Here is a 25,527-nt window from a genome sequence, read left to right as displayed (position 1 = left end):
GCCAACTTGGGCCCTCCCTCCCTCCCGGGGTTTGGGACTCCAACTCCCACCATTCCCAACAGCCTCAGGCCCTCTCCCCCCACGCTGCCCCATGCCTGACGTGGATGCATCCTTGCTAGAGCTGAGATTTTGGGGGACACAACTGCAACAGCAGGCTTTCCTTTTTGTACTTAAGTGAAAGTACAATTCTTCTGGAAACCGAATCCGGCATCCATCGGACTGTGGATCCTGCATTGGAAGGCGAGAGGGACGCTTCCAAGCTGGCATAGACTACTCATGGAGATGGGAGGGGCCCCAAGAGCCATTCGGCCCAAGCCCTCCCCACAAATGGCCCTCTGCTCATGTTCTTATGTTGGGAGACAAACTACAAAGCCTTTCAGAGGAAGCAAAATAGTACATCACTGGGCTCAGAGAAGCCCGGTTCCTACTGACGTTTGGTTGTATGCTGTGCCATCGAGCCATTTCCAGTTGCCGGACTGCCATCGCAATCCAATCCATAGACCCGCTGCTTTGGCCTTGGCTTGCTTCTCCAGATATTTCTGTGGAAGACACAAAATTGAGGTGATGGCCTCCTTTGTCGGGGTTATGGGTTTGAACCCCAAAGTTGCAGGTTGGTAACAAATGCCCGCCCCCCACCCCCGCCCCCCAATTCCCACCTTAATGCCCAACCAGAAGCACTATGGACTCAAGCAATGATGGATCATCTGGACCAAACTTGGCACAAGCACTCAATACGCCCAAATATGAACACAGATGGAGTTTATGGAAAATAGACCTTGACGTTTGGGAGTTGTAGTCACTGGGATTCACAGTTCACCTACAATCAAAGAGCATTCTGAACTCCAACAATGATGGAATTGAACCAGACTTAGCACACACAGAACTCCCTTGACCAATAGAAAATACTGGAAGGGTTTGCTGGGCATTGACCTTGAGTTTGGGAGTTGTAGTTCACCCACATCCAGAGAGCACTATGGACTCAAGCAATGATGGATCTGGACCAAACTTGGCACAAGCACTCAATACGCCCAAATATGAACACAGATGGAGTTTGGGGGAAATAGACCTTGGCATTTGGGAGTTGTAGTCACTGGGATTCACAGTTCACCTACAGTCAAAGAGCATTCTGAACCCCACAAATGACAGAATCGGGGCAAACTTCCCACACAGAACCCCCATGACCAACAGAAAATCCAACTCCATCAGGGCAAGAAAACATAATCAAAGTCCTCCTGACAAAGAGCCATCCAGCCATAGAGATAGATAGATAGATAGATAGATAGATAGATAGATAGATAGAAGGATGGATGGATGGATGGATGGATAGACAGACAGACAGACAGACAGACAGACAGACAGACAGACAGATAGATAGATAGATAGGGAATTGTAGTTGCTGGGATTTATAGATCACCTACAATCAAATAGCATGATCAAATTGAACCAACTGGGCCTTACAGGACTCCCATGACCAACAGAAAACACTAGAAGGGTTTGGTGTGCATTGACCTTGAGTTTGGTGAGCATTGACCTTGGGAGTTGTAGTTCACCCACATCGAGAGAGCACTGTGGACTCAAGCAATGATGGATCTGGACCAAACTTGGCACAAGCACTCAATACGCCCAAATATGAACACAGATGGAGTTTATGGAAAATAGAACTTGACATTTGGGAGTTGCAGTTACTGGGATGTATAGTTCACCTACAATCAAAGAGCGTTCTGAACCCCACGAACGACAGAATCGGGGCAAACTTCCCACACAGAACCCCCATGAGCAACAGAAAATACTCAAGGCCATCCAATCCAACTCTCTTCATCAGGGCAAGAAAATGTAATCATAGAATCATAGAATCCAAGAGTTGGAAGAGACCTGGTGGGCCATCATCCAGTCCAACCCCATTCTGCCAAGAAGCAGGAATATTGCACTCAAATCACCCCTGACAGATGGCCATCCAGCCTCATAGAATCAAAGAGTTGGAAGAGCCCTCCTGGGCCATCCAGTCCACCCCCATTCTGCCAAGAAGCAGGAATATTGCATTCAAAGCACCCCTGACAGATGGCCATCCAGCCTCTGCTTAAAAGCCTCCAAAGAAGGAGCCTCCACCACACTCACTCCGGGGCAGAGAGTTCCACTGCTGAACGGCTCTCACAGTCAGGAAGTTCTTCCTAATGTTCAGAAGAACATCAAAGCCCTCCTGACAAAGAGCCATCCAGCCATAGATATAGATAGATAGATAGATAGATAGATAGATAGATAGATAGATAGATAGATAGATAGATATAGAGATAGATAGATAGATAGATAGATAGATAGATAGATGGATGGATGGATGGATGGATGGATGGATGGATGGATGGATGGATAGATATGATTCACACACAGAGAGATATAGTACCATAGATTTGAAAGGGACCCCTAAAGAAGGACAATGGTGTGTTGCATGTTCCAGGGTGGGCAAACCAGACACTCTCCACATCAACACGGACAAAGACACAGCACGGAATACTGTTTACCCACAAGCATAGATTAGAAACCCACACTTTCTCGTTACTTCATTTTCCAGATCAGCAGACTGGGCCACAGCAACGCCTGGCAGGGGACCGCTAGTAAATGAATCAATTCCTCACCTCGACGCCGGGGCTGGTCACGGACACCAACTGCCCGTCGCGCTTGCTGCAGTCCCTGTAGGAGTCTTGAAAAGTCATGGCTATGGAGCCGACATGGTAGATGCGCTCATCATACAGCTGCCAACCCGTCTTAATCTTTTGCAGGACGTCCTCTTCCAGCAAAGCCAGGAAACAGAGCAAAGGGAGAGAGGAGGAGAAGGGTTAGGGGGTCTCCTTGAGAAGCTGGAGTTGCTGGAGGTGGTGGGATTGCATGAAATTGCAGGATTAAGGCTGAAGATGTCACCTAAAAAGGGAAGCTGGAAATCGCGTGATGGAGGAGGTGGGAAATTCATGAACTTCCAGATGTGGTCTAACCAAAATGGAATGCTACCCCTCTATTCCGTTTGGTTAGACCACATCTGGAATATTGTGTCCAATTCTGGGCACCACAATTCAAGAGAGATATTGACAATCATAGAATCATAGAATCAAAGAGTTGGAAGAGACATCTCCTGGGCCATCATCCAGTCCACCCCCATTCTGCCAAGAAGCAGGAATATTGCATTCAAATCACCCCTGACAGATGGCCATCCAGACTCTGCTTAAAAGCTTCCAAAGAAGGAGCCTCCACCACACTCCCTCTGGGGCAGAGAGTTCCACTGCTGAATGGCTCTCACAGTCAGGAAGGTCTTCCTCATATTCAGTTGGAATCTCCTCTCTTGTAGTTTGAAGCCATTGTTCCCTTGCGTCCTAGTCTCCAGGGAAGCAGAAAGGAAGCTTGCTCCCTCCTCCTCCCTGTGGCTTCCTCCCACATATTTATACATGGCTATCATATCACCTCTCAGCCTTCTCTTCTTCAGGCTAAACATGCCCAGTTCCCTAAGCCGCTCCTCATAGGGCTTGTTCTCCAGATCCTTGATCATTTTAGTTGCTCTCCTCTGGACACATTCCAGCTTGTCAATATCTCTCTTGAATTGTGGTGCCCAGAATTGGACACAATATTCCAGATAATGTGGTCTAACCAAAGCAGAATAGAGCATGGGGAGCATGACTTCCCTAGATCTAGACACTAGGCTCCTCTTGATGAAGGCCAAAATCCCATTGGCTTTTTTTGCCGCCACATCCCATTCCTGGCTCATGTTTAACTTCCTCCCCACGAGGACTCCAAGATCTTTTTCACACGTACTGCCCTCGAGCCAGGCATCATTGTCCCCCATTCTGTATCTTTGCATTTCGTTTTTCCTGCCAAAGTGGAGTCTCTTGCATTTGTCACTGTTGAACTTCATTTTGTTAGTTTTGGCCCATCTCTCTAATCTGTCAAGATCGTTTTGAATCCTGCTCCTTCTTCTAAGCTTCAAAGCTTCTGTCGCACTCTGACAGATTTTGCCTTCGGCAGAGGTTGTGCTGAGATCGAAGGAGCAGCCAAGGCTTGTGGATATAGCCAGGCCAAAGTCAAGATTTTACCAGCTTCCTGAAAGTCAGGAGGGAAGGGGCAGATCTAATCTCCAGCGGGAGAGAGTTCCAGAGCCGAGGGGCCACCACCGAGAAGGCCCTATCCCTCGTCCCCACCTGACGCGATTGTGAGGGTGGTGGGACCGAGAGCAGGGTCCCTCCAGAAGATCTTAATCATAGAATCAAAGAGTTGGAAGAGACCTTGGGGGCCATCATCCAGTCCAACCCCATTCTGCCAAGAAGCAGGAATATTGCATTCAAAGCACCCCTGACAGATGGCCATCCAGCCTCTGCTTAAAAGCTTCCAAAGAAGGAGCCTCCACCACACTCCGGGGCAGAGAGTTCCACTGCTGAACGGCTCTCACAGTCAGGAAGTTCTTCCTCATGCTCAGATGGAATCTCCTCTCTTGTAGTTTGAAGCCATTGTTCCCTTGCGTCCTAGTCTCCAAGGAAGCAGAAAACAAGCTTGCTCCCTCCTCCTCCCTGTGGCTTCCTCTCACATATTTATACATGGCTATCATGTCTCCTTGAAATACTCCTTGAAGTACTCCATGTCTCCTTGAAGTACTTTGGCCACATCATGAGGAGACAGGAGAGCCTAGAGGAGACAATTATGCTGGGGAAAGTGGAAGGCAAAAGGAAGAGGGGCCGACCAAGGGCAAGATGGATGGATGGCATCCTTGAAGTGACTGGACTGACCTTGAGGGAGCTGGGGGTGGTAACGGCCGACAGGGAGCTCTGGCGTGGGCTGGTCCATGAGGTCACGAAGAGTCGGAGACTACTGAACGAATGAACAACAACAACATCATGTCTCCTCTCAGCCTTCTCTTCTTCAGGCTAAACATGCCCAGCTCCTTAAGCCGCTCCTCATAGGGCTTGTTCTCCAGACCCTTGATCATTTGAGTCGCCCTCCTCTGGACACATTCCAGCTTGTCAATATCTCTCTTGAATTGTGGTGCCCAGAATTGGACACAATATTCCAGGTGTGGTCTAACCAAAGCAGACTAGAGCATGGGGAGCATAATGACTTAGATCTAGACACGAGGCTCCTCTTGATGCCTGAGGCCAAAATCCCATTGGCTTTTTTTGCCGCCACATCACATTCCTGGCTCATGTTCACCTTCCTCGCCACGAGGACTCCCAAGATCTTTTTCACACGTTCTGCTCTCAAGCCAGGCATTGTCCCCCATTCTATATCTTTGCATTTCATTTTTCCTGCCAAAGTGGAGTCTCTTGCATTTGTCACTGTTGAACTTCATTTTGTTAGTTTTGGCCATTCATCTCTCTAATCTGTCAAGATCGTTTTGAATCCTGCTCCTGTCCTCTGGAGTCTTGGCTATCTTAACAACCTGTGGTTCTCACTCCGTCCCTCCCTTGCAGACCCCTCTGTCGCCATGGTTCACGCCTTCATCGTCCACACCTTGCGCTGCTGTGGCCGTTCTGGGGACGAAGCCCCGCCTTGCAGAGTTCTCTATTCCAGGGTCTTCAGCCCCGAAAGGCCCGAAGGCGGCGGTGGAGGCCGAGATCCCGAGAAGGATCGCCTGGCCCAGAAGGAGAGGATCTTGGCCGTAGCCAGGTACACGAACCAGGGAAGGCTGCTCTTTCTCCCCCTTGATTGTGAGGTGCGTCTGCACCAGGCATAGGCTAACTTCAGCCCTCCACAATTCCTACCTCCTGTTAGGAATTGTGGGAGTTGAAGTCCAAAATATCTAGAGCAGTGGTTCTCAACTTGGAGGGGTCGCGACCCCTGGAGGGGTCGCAAGGGGGTGTCAGAGGGGTCGCCAAAGACCATCACAGACAGTATTTTCTTTTGGTCATGGGAGTTCTGTGTGGGAAGTTTGGCCCAATTCTATCATTGGTGGGCTTCAGAATGATCTTTGGTTGTAGGTGAACTATAAATCCCAGCGACTACAACTTCCAAATGTCAAGGTCTATTTTCCCCAAACTCCACCAGTGTTCACATTTGGGCATATTGAATATCTGTGCCAAGTTTGGTCCAGATCCATTATTGTTTGAGTCCACAGTCTTCTCTGGATGTAGGTGAACTACAACTCCCAAACTCAAGGCCAATGCCCACCAAACCCTTCCAGTATTTTCTGCTGGTCATGGGAGTTCTGTGTGCCAAGTTTGGTTCAAGTCCATTGTTGGTGTAGTTCAGAATGCTCTTTGAATGTAGGTGAACTATAAATCCCAGCAACTACAACTCTCAAAGGTCAAGGTCTATTTTCCCCAAACTCCACCAGTGTTCACATTTCGGCATATTGGGTATTCGTGCCAAGTTTGGCCCAGATCCATCATTGTTTGAATCCACAGTGATCTCTGGATGTAGGTGAACTACAACTCCCAAACTCAAGGTCAATGCCCACCAAACTCTTTTGGTCGTGGGAGTCCTGTGTGCCAAGTTTGGTTCAATTCTATTGTGGGTGGAGTTCAGAATGCTCTTTGATTGCAGGTGAACTATAAATCCCAGCAACTAAAACTCCCAAATCTCAAGGTCTATATGCCCAGTGTTCACATTTGGGCATATTGAGCATTTCTTTCAAGTTTGATCTAGATCCATCATTGTTTGATGTCTGGATGTAGGTGAACTACAACTCCCAAACTCAAGCTCAGTGCCCACCAAACCCTTCCACTATTTTCTGTTGGTCATGGGAGTTCTGCGTGCCAAGTTTGGTTCAAGTCCATTGTTGGTGTAGTTCAGAATGCTCTTTGAATGTAGGTGAACTATAAATCCCAGCAACTACAACTCCCAAATGACAAAATCAATATCCTCCCCCAATCCCACCAGTATTCAAATTGGGGCCTATTGGGTATTAGTGCCAAATTTGGTCCAGTGAATGAGAATACATCCTGCACATCAGATATTTACCTAACGATTCATAACAGTTGCAAAATTACAATTATGAAGTAGCAATGGAAATAATGTTATGGTTGGGGGTCACCACAACTTGAGGAACGGTATTAAGGGGTCACGGCATTAGGAACGTTGAGAACCACTGATCTAGAGGGCTGAAGTTTGTCCGTTCCTGGTGTAGATGCAGCCTTTGTGTGAATGCGATGACCTGGGCATCTGAACGAGCCCCTGTATATTCGTGTTTGAGAACTGAAGCTGGAGAGATGCATTGTGGGAGCAGGGACTTTTCTTCTGTGGCACCTCAGTTTTGGAATATTCTCCCGCTAGAGGTCTGATTGGGACTGGTGTTGGTTGCAATGAGGTCAAGGAAAACACCCAGGTTTTCAGTTAATTTCTGCTGGTCATTTTGGTAGAAAAATACCCCTGGGTCACGGCAGGTGCACTTAATTTTGGAAGGGTTATGGGCTGTTACGTGTGGCTTCATGTATCCATAGTGTCTAGATCTAGGGAAGTCCTGCTCCCCATGCTCTATTCTGCTTTGGTTAGGCCACATCTGGAATATTGTGTCCAATTCTGGGCACCACAATTCAGGAGAGATATTGACTCTAAGCTGGAATGTGTCCAGAGAAAGAGGGCGACTAAAATGATCAAGGGTCTGGAGAACAAGCCCTATGAGGAGCGGCTCAAGGAGCTGGGCATGTTTAGCCTGAAGAAGAGAAGGCTGAGAGGAGATATGATGAGAGCCATGGATAAATATGTGAGAGGAAGCCACAGGGAGGAGGAGGGAGCAGATCAAGGGTCTGGAGAACAAGCCCTATGAGGAGCGGCTCAAAGAGCTGGGCATGTTTAGCCTGAAGAAGAGAAGGCTGAGAGGAGATATGATGAGAGCCATGTATAAATATGTGAGAGGAAGCCACAGGGAGGAGGAGGGAGCAGATCAAAGGTCTGGAGAACAAGCCCTATGAGGAGCGGCTTAAGGAGCTGGGCATGTTTAGCCTGAAGAAGAGAAGGCTGAGAGGAGATATGATGAGAGCCATGTATAAATATGTGAGAGGAAGCCACAGGGAGGAGGGAGCAGATCAAGGGTCTGTAGAACAAGCCCTATGAGGAGCGGCTTAAGGAGCTGGGCATGTTTAGCCTGAAGAAGAGAAGGCTGAGAGGAGATATGATGAGAGCCATGTATAAATATGTGAGAGGAAGCCACAGGGAGGAGGAGGAGGGAGCAAGCTTTCTTTCTGCTTCCTTGGAGACTAGGACGCGGAACAATGGCTTCAAACTACAAGAGAGGAGATTCCATCTGAACATGAGGAAGAACTTCCTGACTGTGAGAGCCGTTCAGCAGTGGAACTCTCTGCCCCGGAGGGAGTGTGGTGGAGGCTCCTTCTTTGGAAGCTTTTAAACAGAGGCTGGCTGGCCATCTGTCAGGGGTGATTTGAATGCAATATTCCTGCTTCTTGGCAGAATGGGGTTGAACTGGATGATGGCCCAGGAGGTCTCTTCCAACTCTTGGATTCTATGAGAGAGCTGTTCAGCAGTGGAACTCTCTGCCCCGAAGGGAGTGTGGTGGAGGCTCCTTCTTTGGAGGCTTTTAAGCAGAGGCTGGATGGCCATCTGTCAGGGGTGATTTGAATGCAACATTCCTGCTTCTTGGCAGAATGGGATTGGACTGGATGGCCCAGGAGGTCTCTTCCAACTCAAGGATTCTAGGATTCTATGAGGCTGGATGGCCATCTGTCAGGGGTGATTTGAATGCAATATTCCTGCTTCTTGGCAGGGGGTTGGACTGGATGGCCCAGGAGGTCTCTTCCAACTCAAGGATTCTATGAGGCTGGATGCCCATCTGTCAGGGGTGATTTGAATGCAATATTCCTGCTTCTTGGCAGAATGGGGTTGGACTGGATGGCCCAGGAGGTCTCTTCCAACTCAAGGATTCTAGGATTCTATGAGGCTGGATGGCCATCTGTCAGGGGTGATTTGAATGCAATATTCCTGCTTCTTGGCAGGGGGTTGGACTGGATGGCCCAGGAGGTCTCTTCCAACTCAAGGATTCTATGAGGCTGGATGCCCATCTGTCAGGGGTGATTTGAATGCAATATTCCTGCTTCTTGGCAGAATGGGGTTGGACTGGATGGCCCAGGAGGTCTCTTCCAACTCAAGGATTCTATGAGGCTGGATGCCCATCTGTCAGGGGTGATTTGAATGCAATATTCCTGCTTCTTGGCAGGGGGTTGGACTGGATGGCCCATGAGGTCTCTTCCAACTCTTTGATTCTATGATTCTATGATTCTATGATCTGTCAGGGGTTATTTGAATGCAATATTCCTGCTTCTTGGCAGAATGGGGTTGGACTGGATGATGGCCCAGGAGGTCTCTTCCAACTGTTTGATTCTATGATTCCACGCAGAGTTCATGAATGCAGGGGTCTTTGCATACTTGGGGATATGGCAGTCATAATGAATGCCTGTAGAAAGAGGGATCATGATGTTATCAATGCCACGTAGGATCGAAGAGTGGCACAGGGTTATCCGCCATCTTTTGTCATCAGCCTGGTATGTTGGGCAATGACAGAAAGAAAGGCTAGCGAAGCCCCTGGTCCAGAAAGGTTCTTTTCACGCAGGCTTCCTAAGGCAGTGTTCCTCAGCCTTCCAAATGCCGTGACCCCTTGACACAGTTCCGCATGTGGTGTTGACCCCCAACCATAAAATTATTTCCGTTGCTACTTCATAACTACAATTTTGCTCCTGTTATGAATCACAATGTAAATATCCGATATGCAGGATGTATTTTCATTCACTGGACCAAATTTGGCACAAATATCCAATTTGCCCAAATTTGAATACTGGTGGGATGGGGGGTGGAGAGGAATTGATTTTGTCATTTGGGAGTGATAGTGGCTGGGATTTGTAGTTCACCTACAATCAAAGAGAATTCTGAACTCCACCAACGATGGAATTTAACCAACTTGGCACACAGAATTCCCACAACCAAGAGAAAATACTGGAAGAGTTTGGTGGGCATTGACCTTGAGAGTTGTAGTTCACCTGCACGCAGAGAGCACTGTGGACTCAAACAATGATAGATTTGGACCAAACTTGGCATGAATATTAATATGCTCAAATGTGAACACTGGTGGAGTTTGGGGGAAATAGATTTGTCATTTGGGAGTTGTAGTTGCTGAGATTTATAGTTCACCTACAATCAAAGAGCATTCTGAACCCCACTAATGGTAGAATTGAGCCAAACTTCCCACACAGAACCCTCATGACCAAGAGAAAATACTGTTTTCTGATAGTCTTTGGTGACCCCTCTGACACCCCCTCGCGGCCCCCTTGGGTTGAGAACCCCCAGGTTGAGAAATACTGTCTTAAGGTTTACCTGTGGATACGGAGATCATAACCTATTCAAGCAGGAAGTGGGTTGTAACATGCACCTGTATTTGAGATCTATATGCCAGAGTCCCACAGGGCTTTGCCTACCATCCTTGCTATCAGTGTAGGAAGTGAGCGAGACAAAGCCTGGCGAATCCCCCGGCCCAGAGAAGGAAGTAATCATGGAAGAAAGACTAGCGAAACCCCTGGTCCAGAAAGGTTCATTTCAGACTGACTTCCTAACAAGCAGGAGGTGGGTTGCATTTGAGATCCATTTATCATTGCCACGTAGGATCGAAGAGTGGCACAGGGTTATCCGCCATCTTTGGTTATCAGCCTGGGATGTTGGGCAATGACAGAAAGAAAGGCTAGCGAAACCCCTGGTCCAGAAAGGTTCACTGCAGACTGGCTTCCTAAGGTATAATTATGGATACGGAGATCATAATCTATTCAAGCAGGAAGTGGTATTTGAGATCTATATACCAGAGTCCCACAGGGCTTTGCCTACTATCTTTGCGGTCAGTGTAGGAAGTGGGCGAGACGAAGCCTGGCGAATCCCCCGGCCCAGAGAAGAAAGTAATCATGGAAGAAAGACTAGCAAAACCCCTGGTCCAGAAAGGTTCATTTCAGACTGGCTTTCTAAAGTAGACCTGCGACTATGGAGATTGTAATGCATTCAAGCAGGAGGCGGGTTGCAATTAAGATCCATTTATCACTGCCACATAGGATCAAAAAGTGGCACAGGGTTATCCACCATCTTTGGTTATCAGCCTGGGATGTTGGGCAATGACAGAAAGAAAGGCTAGCGAAACCCCTGGTCCAGAAAGGTTATTTTCATGCAGGCTTTCTAAGGTATACCTGTGGATACGGAGATCATAATCTATTCAAGCAGGAAGCGGTATTTGTGATCTATATACCAGATTGCCTACTATCTTTGCTATCAATGTAGGAAGTGAGCGAGACAAAGCCTGGTGAATCCCCCGGCCCAGAGAAGAAAGTAATCATGGAAGAAAGGCTAGCGAAACCCCTGGTCCAGAAAGGTTCATTTCAGACTGGCTTCCTAAAGTAGACCTGCAACTATGGAGACTGTAATGCATTCAAATAGGAGGCGGGTTGCATTTGAGATCCATTTATCACTGCCACATAGGATCAAAGAGTGGCACAGGGTTATCCGCCATCTTTGGTTATCAGCCTGGGATGTTGGGCAATGACAGAAAGAAAGGCTAGCGAAACCCCTGGTCCAGAAAGGTTCACTGCAGACGGACTTCCTCAAGTTTACCTGTGGATACGGAGGTTGTAATGCATTCGAGCAGGAAGCGGGTTGTAACATGTACCTGTATTTGAGATCCGTTTGTCAGTGCCCCACAGGACTTTGCCTACTATCTTTGCGGTCAGTGTAGGAAGTGGGCGAGACAAAGCCCGGCGAATCCCCCGGCCCAGAGAAGAAAGTAATCATGGAAGAAAGGCTAGCGAAACCCCTGGTCCAGAAAGGTTCATTTCAGACTGACTTCTTCAAGTTTACCTGTGGATACGGAGGTTGTCATGCATTCGAGGAGGAAGCGGGTTGTAACATGTACCTGTATTTGAGATCCGTTTGTCAGTGCCCCACAGGACTTTGCCTACTATCTTTGCGGTCAGTGTGGGAAGTGGGCGAGACAAAGCCTGGTGAATCCCCCGGCCCAGAGAAGAAAGTAATCATGGAAGAAAGGCTAGCGAAACCCCTGGTCCAGAAAGGTTCATTTCAGACTGACTTCTTCAAGTTTACCTGTGGATACGGAGGTTGTCATGCATTCGAGGAGGAAGCGGGTTGTAACATGTACCTGTATTTGAGATCCATGTGTCAGTGCCCCACAGGACCTTGCCTACTATCTTTGCAGTCAGTGTAGGAAGTGGGCGAGACAAAGCCTGGTGAATCCCCCGGCCCAGAGAAGAAAGTAATCATGGAAGAAAAACTAGCAAAACCCCTGGTCCAGAAAGGTTCATTTCAGACTGGCTTCCTAAAGTAGACCTGCAACTATGGAGACTGTAATGCATTCAAATAGGAGGCGGGTTGCATTTGAGATCCATTTATCACTGCCACATAGGATCAAAGAGTGGCACAGGGTTCTCCGCCATCTTTGGTTATCAGCCTGGGATGTTGGGCAATGACAGAAAGAAAGGCTAGCGAAACCCCTGGTCCAGAAAGGCTCACTGCAGACTGACTTCCTCAAGTTTACCTGTGGATACGGAGGTTGTAATGCATTCGAGGAGGAAGCGGGTTGTAACATGTACCTGTATTTGAGATCTATTTGTCAGTGCCCCACAGGACTTTGCCTACTATCTTTGCGGTCAGTGTAGGAAGTGAGCGAGACAAAGCCTGGTGAATCCCCCGGCCCAGAGAAGAAAGTAATCATGGAAGAAAGGCTAGTGAAACCCCTGGTCCAGAAAGCTTCATTTCAGACTGGCTTCCTAAAGTAGACCTGCGACTATGGAGACTGTAATGCATTCAAGTAGGAGGTAGGTTGCATTTGAGATCCATTTATCATTGCCACATAGGATCGAAGAGTGGCACAGGGTTCTCCGCCATCTTTGGTTATCAGCCTGGTAACTTGGGCAATGACAGAAAGAAAGGGTTGTAACATGTACCTGTATTTGAGATCTATTTGTCAGTGCCCCACAGGACTTTGCCTACTATCTTTGCGGTCAGTGTAGGAAGTGGGCGAGACAAAGCCCGGCGAATCCCCCGGCCCAGAGAGTTTCATTTCTCCTTCCTTGCTTGTCTTCCTTTCCAGGCAGGTGGACTCCTCTTGCAAGTTGCACCTGCAGGCCGTGGGGAGGCCCTCCTGGGAGCCGCTGGCCCTGCCCCCCGAGGACCCCGCCCCGCTCCAGGATGCCCCATCGGGGGCCTTCCGCCTGCCCCCCGGCGACCCCTTCCCAGTGGCAGAAGGGGAGCTGACGGTGCTGTGGCTGGGCGTGCACAGCGTAGCCTTCGCCCTGGTCTGTGGCCCCCAGGAGAACCTGCTCTTGGCCGAGGGCACCCTCCGCAGTGTGGCCCGCTCCCTCCTGGACCACCTCCGCCTCTTGGGCTCCGGGAGCGACGTGCTGCTCAAGGCCGAGCGGACGGAGGTCGTCCTCGGCCGGTTCCTGCCCCACGGACAGCTGCTCTTCCTCAATGACCAGTTTGTGGCCGGGATGGAGAGGGAGGTGGCGGCCGCCCTCGGGAAGTGAAAGAAGGAACGAAAGTGGGGCGCCTCCGTGCCTTGGACTCTTGGGTTAAGGTTTGGACTAAAACCCGGAGCGGACTCATGACTATAGAAAGGATCCCTGGCAAGGCAGGGAACTCAGTCAAGATGCATCCTGACTTCTTTGTATTGCGGGAGACTTCACGTCTGCTTTTCTACACTGCATTTCCCAGAATCCCCAAACCAGCCTGGTCCAGGAAAAGTAACTTTTTCAAGCTTTCTCTAAATCAGGGGTAGGAATCACAGATTGGACCCCTTACCTTTCTTTTTGGTCTCATTGCTCACAGGGCCTGGCTCTGTGTACAGTTCTTGCAAGGAAACCACTTTCCTCTCAGTAAAACTTCTTCTTCTTATTGTTGTTGTGATTGCATTTATTTTGCACTAGCCATCCCCTGCTATGCGTTGCTGTGGCTCAGTCTGTGTATATGTGTTTTGTATGTGTATGTGTGTGTATGTGTCAGAGGCGCGTCAAGCCAACCCCGACCGAGAACACCTTCCACCTGGAAACCAATGCCCTCACTGCGGAAGAAGATGCAGAGCAAGAATAGGGCTCCACAGCCACATACGGACGCACAAGAATACTGGAAGACAATCCTCCTCGGAAAACGAGGGATCGCCTATTTAAAATATGTGTCAGACTGTAGGCTCTATATAGCAATATTAAATAACCACTCACAAGCCGGTTTTGCCTTGAAATGGATATATTGCTTGTATCTCTGCAGCAAAGAAAGACACTACTGACTTTTTCCCCACCTCCACTTCCTTTTATACACCTTTGCTGCCCATCTCCCTCTCTTCTCAGTTTCCTTATTAGAGCTTGTTGTTTCACAAGTTCCAATACAAGGTTTCCAGCGCCCTTTGCTGGCTTCAAAATGTCACAGAGAGAGAATTGATTCAGCCAGAATGATTCAGTCAGGATGTCATGGAGGGAATTTGTGATGTTTTCATGCTGTCAGAAATTGACTCCTGACAATATGTGTATATATTAGGGCTGGGCAACCACGGAAAAATTTGTTTTTAAACTCGATTCGTTTTTAGGGGTTTATTGCGTTTCGTTTTTTAAAAGAATTCCGAAATTTTTCTTTAAAAAAGTTCGATATTTACGAAATTTCGGAAATTACGAAACAATTTCGAAACAATAACTAATCGATTCGGACGCGATTGCGCAATACGCTAAAAAACCCTCCAAATGGGACCGGGGGAACTTCTGAAGCTTCCCTCTCCCTCTGTTGTTGACTGTTGGTGTGATAATTTATTTTTTTATCACTGATAAAACAAACAACAACTATAAAACTTGCACCAGACATGCGGAAATAATAACGAAACAATAATGAAACAATAATGAAACAATTTCGAAACAATTACGAAACAATTACGAAACGAATTGAAAAATTCGTTTCGATTTTTAGTTGCTCCTGAATGGTTCAATATTGCTTTGTTATAAAAAAAATAACGAATTAATAATGAATTACGAAATTAACGAACGAAATCACCCAGCCCTAGTGTGTATATGTGTCAGAGGCGCGTCAAGCCAACCCTGATCGAGACCTCCTTCCACCTGGAAACCAATGCCCTCCTCACTGCAGAAGAAGATGCAGAGCAAAAATAGGGCTCCACAGCCACATACGGACGCACAAGAATACTGGAAGACAATCCTCCTCGGAAAACGAGGGATCGCCTATCTAAAATATGTGTCAGACTGTAGGCTCTATATAGCAATATTAAATAACCACTCACAAACCGGTCTTGCCTTGAAATTGATATATTGCTTGTTCCTCTGCAGCAAAGAAAGACACTACTGATTTTTCCCCACCACCACTTCCTTTTATACACCTTTGCTGCCCATCTCCCCCTCTTCTCCGTTTCCTTATTAGAACTCGTTGCTTCACAAGTTCCAATACAAGGTTTCCAGCGCTCTCTGCTGGCTTCAAAATGTCACAGAGAGAGAATTGAGTCAGCCAGGATGATTCAGTCAGGATCCCCTTTGCTCAGCCAGTGAGACCCACTGGGTCCCTTTGAGTGAGTCACGCTCTCTTGGCCTCCGAGCAAACCTGGCCAAAGAAACCCCTTCGGCTCGCTGCACGTCGGAAATGACCTTACAGCACACCACAACAACAACAACAACAACAAACAGGAAATCCAGGAAATGAAGTTTTATTAGGTTGAACGCCTGTTTTTGGGAAATGATTATTTAAGATAGGATTGCGAGGAAAAAGAAAACATAGAATCCTAGAGTTGGAAGAGACCCCAAGAGATCATCCAGTCCAACCCCATTCTGGAATATACAGCTAAAGTAGGCATGGGCAAACTTGGGCCCTCCGGGTGTTTTGGACTTCAACTCCCACAATTCCTAACAGCCTACCGGCTGTTAGGAATTGTGGGAGTTGAAGTCCAAAACACCCGGAGGGCTCAAGTTTGCCCACTCCCGAGAGATGCCTTTCCACCTCCAGAGATGGAAATGATTGCTTGGAGCTCAGACCAGGCGCCTCGCCCATTGCCTGCCTTGCCCGAGCATTTGGCCAGCTTCATGGCTACTGGAGTGTTGCTGCGAGTCTCTGGGGCTGTCCTTCCCGCGGACAGACAGTCATAGAATCATAGAATCATAGAATCAAAGAGTTGGAAGAGACCTCATGGGCCATCCAGTCCACCCCCATTCTGCCAAGAAGCAGGAATATTGCATTCAAATCACCCCTGACAGATGGCCATCCAGCCTCTGCTTAAAAGCTTCCAAAGAAGGAGCCTCCACCACACTCCCCCTGGGGCAGAGAGTTCCACTGCTGAACGGCTCTCACAGTCTCTTCCTTCCTTCTGCTCAGGGAATGGCCTTCTCGCAGAACGCCTTGTAGCTGTAGGAGCAGCTGATGTCATTCCACTGCTGGGAGGCGTGGACGCAGTCCTCTCGGTTCCCTACACCCCCCACCCAATTGTCCGGCTGGCGTGGGGACCAGAGGCTGCAAAGAGAAAGGAGAAATGGGGAGAGGGTTGCGGAGGAACGTCCTGCCAAAGGGCGCACCTGCACAGCGGAAGGGATGTGCTATTTCCAATCAGACACTAGAAGTGAGGAGATAGCAAGACAATAAACTGTATGCGTATGCTTCTGTGTCCTTTGGGGAGATAAAAGCAGGATATAAATAAATATAACAACAACAACAACATGTGGATCATAACAAATTGTGGCAAGTTCTTAGTGGGATGGGCATCCCAAGCCCCCTTCCCTCTCTCCTGAGGAATCTGTACAAGGACCAAGGAGCCACAGTCAGAACTGACCACGGAACAGGAGACGGGTTCAAGGTTGGGAAAGGCGTCCGGCAAGGCTGCATCCTCTCACCCAACCTCTTTAACTTGTATGCAGAACACATCGTGCGAGGATGTGCGGGGCTGGATGAATGCAAAGCTGGGGTGAAAATGGCTGGAAGAAACATTCACAACCTCAGATATGCAGATGACACCACTCTGATGGCCAAAAGCGAGGAGGAGCTGAGGAGCCTTCTCATCAAGGTGGAAGAAGAAAGCGCAAAAGCCGGGTTGCAGCTCAACATCAAAAACACCAAGATGATGGCAACAAGAATGATTGACAACTGGGAAATAGAGGGAGAAACCGTGGAGGCCGTGACAGACTTTGTATTTCTAGGTGGGAAGATGAGTGCAGACGCAGACTGTGGCCAGGAAATCAGAAGACGCTTCCTTCTTGGGAGGAGAGCAAGGTCCAGTCTCAATCAAAGAGTGAAGAGTAGAGACATCAGACTGGCAACAAAGATCCATTGCCTAGTCCAAGCCATGGTCTTCCCTGTAGTAGTCACCTACGGATGTGAGAGCTGGACCTTCGGGAAGGCTGAGCCAAGGAAGATCGATGCTTTTGAGCTGTGGTGCTGGAGGAAAGTTCTGAGAGTGCCTTGGACTGCGAGAAGATCCAACCAGTCCATCCTCCAGGAAAGAAAGCCCGGCTGCTCACTGGAGGGAAGGAGACTAGAGACAAATTGGAAGTCCTTTGAATGCCACATCATGAGGAGACAGCAAAGCCTGGAGAAGGGAATGATGCTGGGGAAAGTGGAAGGCAAAAGAAAGAGGGGCCGACCAAGGACAAGATGGATGGATGGCATCCTTGAAGTGACTGGACTGACCTTGAAGGAGCTGGGGGTGGTAACGGCCGACAGGGAGCTCTGGCGTGGGCTGGTCCATGAGGTCACAAAGAGTCGGAGACGACTGAACGAATGAAAAACAACAAACAACATGCCTTGGCAGAATATGTCAAGGAAAGCCAAGAACCTGCTTTAATAGAAGTCAATAATCGGAAACTTCTCCAAGCACAGCAGACAAAGAGCCAGTACAAGAAAACTGCACTACAATCCAGAGCTGACAGCTGGCACAACAAAGCCTTGCACGGGTAGTTCCTTGACAAAATTGATGGAAAAGTTGACAAGGAGAAGACCTGGTGATGGATCACAAATGGGACCCTGAAGAAGGAGAGAGAAGAAGGCCTGGTTCTTGCAGCCCAGGAGCAAGACTGTTCAGATTAACGTCACAGTTCAGCAGCAGATCAGTTCATAGAATCATAGAATCAAAGAGTTGGAAGAGACCTCATGGGCCATCCAGTCCAACCCCCTTCCAAGAAGCAGGAATATTGCATTCAAAGCACCCCTGACAGATGGCCATCCAGCCTCTGCTTAAAAGCTTCCAAAGAAGGAGCCTCCACCACACTCCGGGGCAGAGAGTTCCACTGCTGAATGGCTCTCACAGTCAGGAAGTTCTTCCTAATGTTCAGATGGAATCTCCTCTCTTGTAGTTTGAAGCCATTGTTCCGCGTCCTAGTCTCCAAGGAAGCAGAAAACAAGCTTGCTCCCTCCTCCCTGTGGCTTCCTTTCACATGAAGTTGCACAACTTCAGCGCTTTCCAGTAGCTTCTTCCTGCACAGTTCTTTTCAGTCAACTGCTCCCACAGCCTGCAGCCACGCTGGGACCTTTTACAAACACTTGAGCACATGCCTGGCCATTGTCAGTTTTACCATTGTCTTTCCCCCAGTCTAGATGATATTACAGACTCACCACAGCATGCAGCCATATCTTGTCCTAGTAGACAGGTTCCTTAATTACATATAGCCTTCGACAAAACAACATCACAACACAAGGAGAGATATACACTGTACACGACTTCCTTATATACAATTCTATACAATTACACATAGCAATCTCTGATTGTTTCCCAACTCATTAACTTAACTCAGACCCAGGATTGCATCATTCACAATCACCTGGACTAGGCCAGAACACATTCCCCAAATGATTCCCTATATACAGTGAATGCATGACTCAGCATTTCCAATAGAAGCCCATTAGCAGTGCATGACTCAGCTATATCGCATTACAATACATTGTGAAACCTGACAAATGCAATTTGACATCAGGACAAATGCAATTCAGGCCAGGATTGAAAAATCAGTGGATGACCCAAAATGCAGACTGTGCAAGGAAGCGGATGAAACCATGGACCATCTCCTCAGCTGCTGCAAGAAAATCCCACAGACGGACTACAAACAAAGGCACAACTCTGTGGCCCAGACGATTCACTGGAACTTATGTCACAAGGACCATCTGTCAGGAGACAAGAACTGGTAAAGGGATGATCAACCTGCAAAGGTCTTGGAAAATGGACACGCAAAAATATTGTGGGACTTTTGGATCCAGACTGACAAGGTTTTGGAACACAACACGCCAGACATCACGACTGTGGAAAAGAAAAAGGTCTGGATTATTGATGTCGCCATTCCAGGTGAGAGTCGCATTGAGGAAAAACAACAGGAAAAACTCAGCCACTATCAAGATCTCAAAATCGAGCTGCAAAGGCTCTGGCGGCATAAACCAGTCCAGGTGGTCCCAGTGGTCATCGTGCCAAAAGATCTTAGCCGGCATTTGGAAACAATAAACATTGACCAAATCACGACCTGCCAACTGCAAAAGGCCACCTGACTTGGATCTGCGCGTATCATTCAAAACTACCTCACACAGTCCTAGACGCTTGGGAAGTGTTCGACTTGTGATTTTGGGATATGAAATCCAGCAGAGAGATCTCGTTTGCTGTGACATACTGTGTTTTTGTGTCAGTAAAATTAATAATAATAATAATAATAATAATAATAATAATAAGTTGTTCTGTCACACACTGGGCCTGTAATAATTGTGGAACTCTCTGCCCCGGAGTGTGATGGAGGCTCCTTCTTTGGAAGCTTTTAAGCAGAGACTGGATGGCCATCTGTCAGGGGTGATTTGAATGCAATATTCCTTCTTCTTGGCAGAATGGGGTTGGACTGGATGGCCCATGAGGTCTCTTCCAACTCTTTGAGTCTATGATTCTAATTGTCTTTTGAAACAGGACGTGCACCTTGTGCCCAGCGGGAAGCCAGGGCACCACGAAAGAGGCCCTCAAGGATTTTCCTGAAGTAATGGTCTTTAGATGGCTTGAAAGGTTAAACAAAGTCCTTTATTATGGAACAAATCCAACAGATTAACACCTCCCAGCAACAGATTTTCCCAGACTCAGGCAGGCCTTCAAATGCTAATGAAGGTGATCAGCTGAACATTCACACCTAACTGCAGCAGGGAAGAGCTCCTTGCCCCACCCCAGCCATTCCACAGATATATAAACCCATTTTTCCTACTTCCAACAGACCTTCTCAACCTCTGAGGATGCTTGCCATAGATGCAGGCAAAACGTCAGGAGAAATGCCTCTAGAACATGGCTCTATAGCCCGAAAAAACCCACAAGAACCTAGTGATTCCAGCCATGAAAGCCTTCGACAATACAAATCCAACAGATATTTCTCCAATCTTCAATGAGTCAAACCAATGCTTCAAGGCTTTCAATCAACTGGTGGCTTCCTTAATCTTGTCCACGAGGGACAGGCAACTGTCTTCATTAACTGTTCTTATACTTTGGGAGGAAAACCCTTTTTTAACCTTTCCCAGGCTGTCTATTATCTAAGCTTTGTTGGTGTGGGATCTACTACCGGTTCCAATCTGCGTCTTGGTACCGAGTAAACCTACCAGACAAAGCTTGTAGATTCTCCAGCTGGAGTTCTTTGGGTCTGTTTTCCCTCTGGAATTTCTTTAAGACTTTAGGGCTGTTTCCCTCAGGTGCTGTAAGGCCGAGAGGCTGCAAACTCCCAGCCAGAGCTTTGGGAATTTCCCCCCGGAATGTCTTGAGAAATGAAGCTTTTCCGCAGGTGAAGCTTGTCCACGTCCTCTAACTTAGCTTTCCTCACTAAGACTAACTAAAAATTGCCCCCTCTTCCCTTTCCATCTCCCTGGGAGAAGGGGCGGATCCAAACTTAACAATGATAGACAGGTGGCTTGCCCTATGACTGCAAACCAAAGGAAGCCACCTTTTTGCAGAATCCCTGAAACTTTGGAATGCATGCAAACACTTAATAGAAAGAAAACAAAGTTGGAGCTCCTGGTACAGATGTACCAGCACAATAGTTTAATCTGGAGAAAAGAAGGAGACAGAAGAAGGCCTGGCTCTTGCAGCCCAGGAGCAAGCCATCAGAACCCATGCAATGAAGGCCAGGATTGAAAAATCAGCGGATGACCCAAAATGCCGACTGTGCAAGGAAGCGGATGAAACCATGGATCATCTCCTCAGCTGTTGCAAGAAAATCCCACAGATGGACTACAAACAGAGGCACAACTCTGTGGCCCAGAGGATTCATTGGAACTTATGTCACAAGTTTCATCCGATCTCATCCTGGGAACATCTGGAAGGCTGCGGCTTGTTCTGACCAAGACTTCCAGATGTTCCCAGACTCCAACTCCCATCAGCTCCAGTCATGATGCTCGCAATGAGGAAGGCAAAAGTAGTAGTCCAGCTTCTGGAGGAGAGCCACAGAAAGACAACAACAGGGCGCTTGATAGATACGGTCTAGTGCGGGCATGCGCAAACTTCGGCCATCCCTCCCTCCAGGTGTTTTGGACATCAACTCCCACCATCCCTAACAGACTCAGGCCCTTTCCTTCCCCCCTCAGCTGCTTAATGAAACAAGGAAAAGAAAACGGCCCGCGGCTGTTAGGAATGGTGGGAGTTGGAGTCCAAAACACACCTGGAGAGAAGGCTGAAGTTTGCCCGTGCCTGGTCTAGTGTGATGAGACCCTGAGAAGAACGGCAGCCATGTGCAGGGCGTGGCTGCGTCACCACGGCAGGACCCACCTGGCTCCCGGGTCGTACTTGGTGCCGTCGGCCCAGGTCCAGTTGCCCTCCTTGTACTGGTCCGTCAGGCCGATCCAGAAGGTCTGGCCCCCCGACTGGTGCGCAAGGTGCTTCTGCAAGAAACGAAAGAGAGGCCCGGGTGAGCTCAGAGAAACAGAGAGACCGGGTCAAGGAAATAGCCTTTTCTTCCTATAATAACAATGATGATGGTGATTATGGTGATGGTGATGATGATGATCGTGATTATAGCACTATATTTATATTCAGCTCTATCTCCATGAGGGGACTCAGAGTGGAGTACAACATACACAGATAGGCAAACATTCAGTGCCTTTAATACAGCGGAATGACAATGAAACACAAATACTCAGAACAAAGGTAAAGGACTGGGCTTTAGCACAGCTGGTAAATCATCAGCAGTGATGAGATCTACCAATCAAAAGGTTGCCAGTTTGAAGCCCCGGGTTAGCATTAGCAGCTGACTGTCAGCCCAGCTCACGGTTGACCTAAGCAGCTTGAAAACAGCTTAGAACTGTAAGTTGAGAAATTAGGTACCGCTAAAAAAGCTGGGGAGGTATGTTATGACACCATAAAAAAAGGAAAAAGATCAGAAGATGCCAGCGACCAAAAGGAAGAAGTCCTGAAGGCTCTTAATAATAATAATAATAATAATAATAATAATAATAATAATTTATTTATATTCTGCTCTGTCTCTCCAAAGGGACCCAGGGTGGATTCCAAACATAAAAGGCAAACATTCAATGCCCAAATACATCAACAATACATTCATGCTAACAAAACTTATACAGCCCAACATACAAATATGAATTACAACTTAACAAACTAAAATTAAATAAAAAGCAGCCTGTTGTAACAGACGTAAGACTAAACATCCAAAACATGTCATAAAGGATAGAGAGATAGCACCCCCCTGTGGCTGGATTTGAGCACAACCTCCAAGGTGGAAAAACCTGGATGTTGACACAACATACCTCCTTTCTGACTGTTTCTGTCCTTCTGTCCAAATGGCATTGAATGTTCGCCGCGTATGTGTACTGTGACCCACCCTGAGTCCCCTTGGGAAGATAGGGCGGAATATAAATTAAAAAGTGCTACTATGTCAAAGGCTTCCCTTTTCTTCTCTGGCTTTCTGGAGGCGGTACTCAGCTCTGGCCATGGGGTTGGAGGCATCCATGCAGCCATGCTGGCAACACGGCCAGGAGATGTCTACAGACATCAGGTTCCTCAGGTTGGGAATGGAACAAGATGGGGTTCCACTCCCCTTGAAGGCACAGGTTCGCAGCTTGGGAGTGATCCTGGACTCATCACTGAGCCTGGAACCCCAGGTCTCAGCGGTCGTCAGGGGAGCTTTTGCACAATTAAAACTTGTGCGCCAGCTGCACCTGTACCTGTACCTGCCTTGGCCACGGTGGTCCACGCTCTGGTTACATCCCGTATAGACTACTGCAATGCTCTCTATGTGGGGTTGCCCCTGAAGACTGCCCGGAAGCTTCAACTAGTCCAACGAGCGGCATCCAGACTACTAACGGGTGCTGGGTACAGGGAGCATACGACCCCTCTGTTGCGCCAGCTCCACTGGCTGCCAGTCAGCTTCCGAGCACAATTCAAAGTGCTGGTGCTGACCTATAAAGCCCTAAACGACTCTGGCCCAGTTTACCTGTCCGAACGGATTCTCCCCTATGAACCATCAAGGTTGTTAAGATCTTCTGGAGGGGCCCTGCTCTCAGTCCCACCTCCTTCGCAATTGCGTCTGGTGGGGACGAGGGACAGGGCCTTCTCGGTGGTGGCCCCTCGGCTCTGGAACTCTCTCCTGTTGGAGATTAGATCAGCCCCTTCCTTCCTGACTTTCAGAAAGCTGGTAAATACCTGGCTTTGGAATACAGCATTTGCAGAATGATGATCGAGTCAGTAACGGCTGACCACACTAAAGGCGGATGGTGATGAATTTGTGGTTTTACTCTGACGACCTGGCTTTTGTAATGGTATGATCTGTATTTTAATGTATTTTTGTATCAATGTATTATGATGCTATTATGTTTATTCTATGTGTGTATGAATTTCCTGCTGTTAGCCGGCCCTTCTCTTCGGAGGTCGAGAAGACCGGGTTATAAAAGCTCCAAATAATAGGCCTGGGTAACAACGGAAAAATTTGTTTCTAAAATCGATTCTTTTTTGGGGGGTTTTGCATTTCGATATTTAAAAGAATTACAAATTTTTTCTCTAAAAAAGTTCGATATTTACGAAATTTCGTAAATGTAAAAAATTACAAAACATTAACGAAACGATTTCCAAAACAATAACGAATCGATTCGTTAATGGCGGACGCGACCGCGCAATACGCTAAAAAACCTCCAAATGGGACAGGGAGAACTTCTGAAGCTTCCCTCTCCCTCTGTTGTTGACTGTTGGTGTGATATTATAAATTTTTTTCACTAATTAAACAAAAAACTTGCCCCAGACATGCGGAAATAATAACGAAACGACCTCAAAACGATAATGAAACGAATACAATAACGAAATCCGAAGCATTTACGAAACAAAGTTAAAAATTCGTTTCGTTTTTAAGTTGCTCCAGAATGGTTTGTTATCGCTTTGTAATCAAGAAAATTAACGAATGTTTAACAAATTACGAATTAACGAAACGAAACCGCCCAGCCCTACCAAATAACTAAGTAAATAAATAAACAAGAGCGCCTCCTTGTGGCCAGAGTTGAGCAGCGCCTCCAGAAGCCGGAGATGAAAGAGGAAGCCTTTACCTTTGTTCTGTGTATTGTATGTCATTGTAATTCCACTGTATTAAAGGCACTGAAGGGTTGCCTATTTGTGGATATTGTAATCCGCTCTGAGTCTCCCCAAGGAGGTAGAGCAGAATAGAAGTAAACTGTTATTATATTACTATTATTATTGAAGCCCCCCCCCCCGGGCAGGGCAAGAGGTGGTCCATTCCTCCGGCGCCTGTGGCTCAGCCTCTGCCCAAATGCAGCACATCACTCACCATCTCTGCCTGGGAAGTGACGGAGGTCAGGTGTGCCCCACGTGATTGACAGCTCTGCTCGGCGTCCGCCCAGGTTTTGGCCTCTTGGAGGAAGAAGTAGGCGCTCCCGCCGAAGAAGGTCCAGCCGCCCGAGACCAGGCCGCGAAGGTCTCCTTTTGGAGGAGCAAAGAGTCAGGTCTTGGAGAGACGAGGAGCAACCTTCCCTGTGGCAGCCTTCTTGAGCCTGAGCCCATTCGGATGAGCCGGATGACCCTTCCCATCATCCCCCTCCAGCCCTAGAGCCACTTTGGGTGGATAGTGCTATCGTACAGTTCGGCCACTAGAGGGCACTAGACTTTGTTGTTGTTCATTCATTCAGTCGTTCCCGACTCTTTGTGACCTCCTGGGCCAGCCCACGCCAGAGCTCCCTGTCGGCCGTCACCACCCCCAGCTCCTTCAAGGTCAATCCAGTCACTTCAAGGAGGCCATCCATCTATCTAGACTAGACTTTGGGTGTTTAAAAAAATCTTAGTGGAAATGTTATTATGGGTTAAAGCCCCCGATTGCCAACATAATTGGTGTTGGGTTTCATCCCTGACTGGACAAGTCTCCAGCCCTCAATGAGTAGTTTGCCTCGATAGATTAGAGTGAGGGATCCCTTCCCCAATTTCCTCAAGCAAGCTTATCTTAAGAAGGGGCTTAGAAGGGGGTTGTCATCCTGCATGCCACTCTCTCCTCCCCCTTTGAATACTTAGCAATGTGATCTCTTCAGGGAAAAAGTACCTTCCTCTTTAAAGGTATTTCTATTGCCCTGGTGAGGCCATGTGGTCAG

The 25,527-nt window shown here is 47.8% G+C and overlaps 2 protein-coding genes across 2 annotated transcripts in view; one reads left to right on the top strand and one right to left on the bottom strand.

Annotated features, from left to right (window-relative positions):
• Positions 1-13,857, top strand: part of LOC132777432 (AP-5 complex subunit sigma-1-like) — a 127,319-nt gene extending 113,462 nt beyond the window's left edge. The window contains exons 2-3 of the mRNA XM_067468421.1: positions 5,442-5,637; positions 13,055-13,857. Of these exons, the coding sequence (XP_067324522.1) occupies positions 5,456-5,637; positions 13,055-13,490 (618 nt within the window). The 5' untranslated portion in view covers positions 5,442-5,455 and the 3' untranslated portion in view covers positions 13,491-13,857. The remainder of the gene's footprint in view (positions 1-5,441; positions 5,638-13,054) is intronic.
• Positions 13,858-16,301: 2,444 nt separating this feature from the next.
• LOC137097059 (hepatic lectin-like) overlaps positions 16,302-25,527 on the bottom strand; it is a 22,600-nt gene continuing 13,374 nt past the window's right edge. Inside the window, exons 5-7 of the mRNA XM_067468362.1 lie at positions 24,717-24,868; positions 21,701-21,813; positions 16,302-16,455 (exon numbers count right to left, since the gene is read on the bottom strand). Coding sequence (XP_067324463.1) covers positions 16,317-16,455; positions 21,701-21,813; positions 24,717-24,868 — 404 coding nt within the window. The 3' untranslated portion in view covers positions 16,302-16,316. The remainder of the gene's footprint in view (positions 16,456-21,700; positions 21,814-24,716; positions 24,869-25,527) is intronic.

Source organism: Anolis sagrei, chromosome 5, assembly GCF_037176765.1.
Source record: "Anolis sagrei isolate rAnoSag1 chromosome 5, rAnoSag1.mat, whole genome shotgun sequence".
NCBI classification, from domain to species: domain Eukaryota; kingdom Metazoa; phylum Chordata; class Lepidosauria; order Squamata; family Dactyloidae; genus Anolis; species Anolis sagrei.
This window is presented reverse-complemented; position numbering and strand designations above follow the sequence as displayed.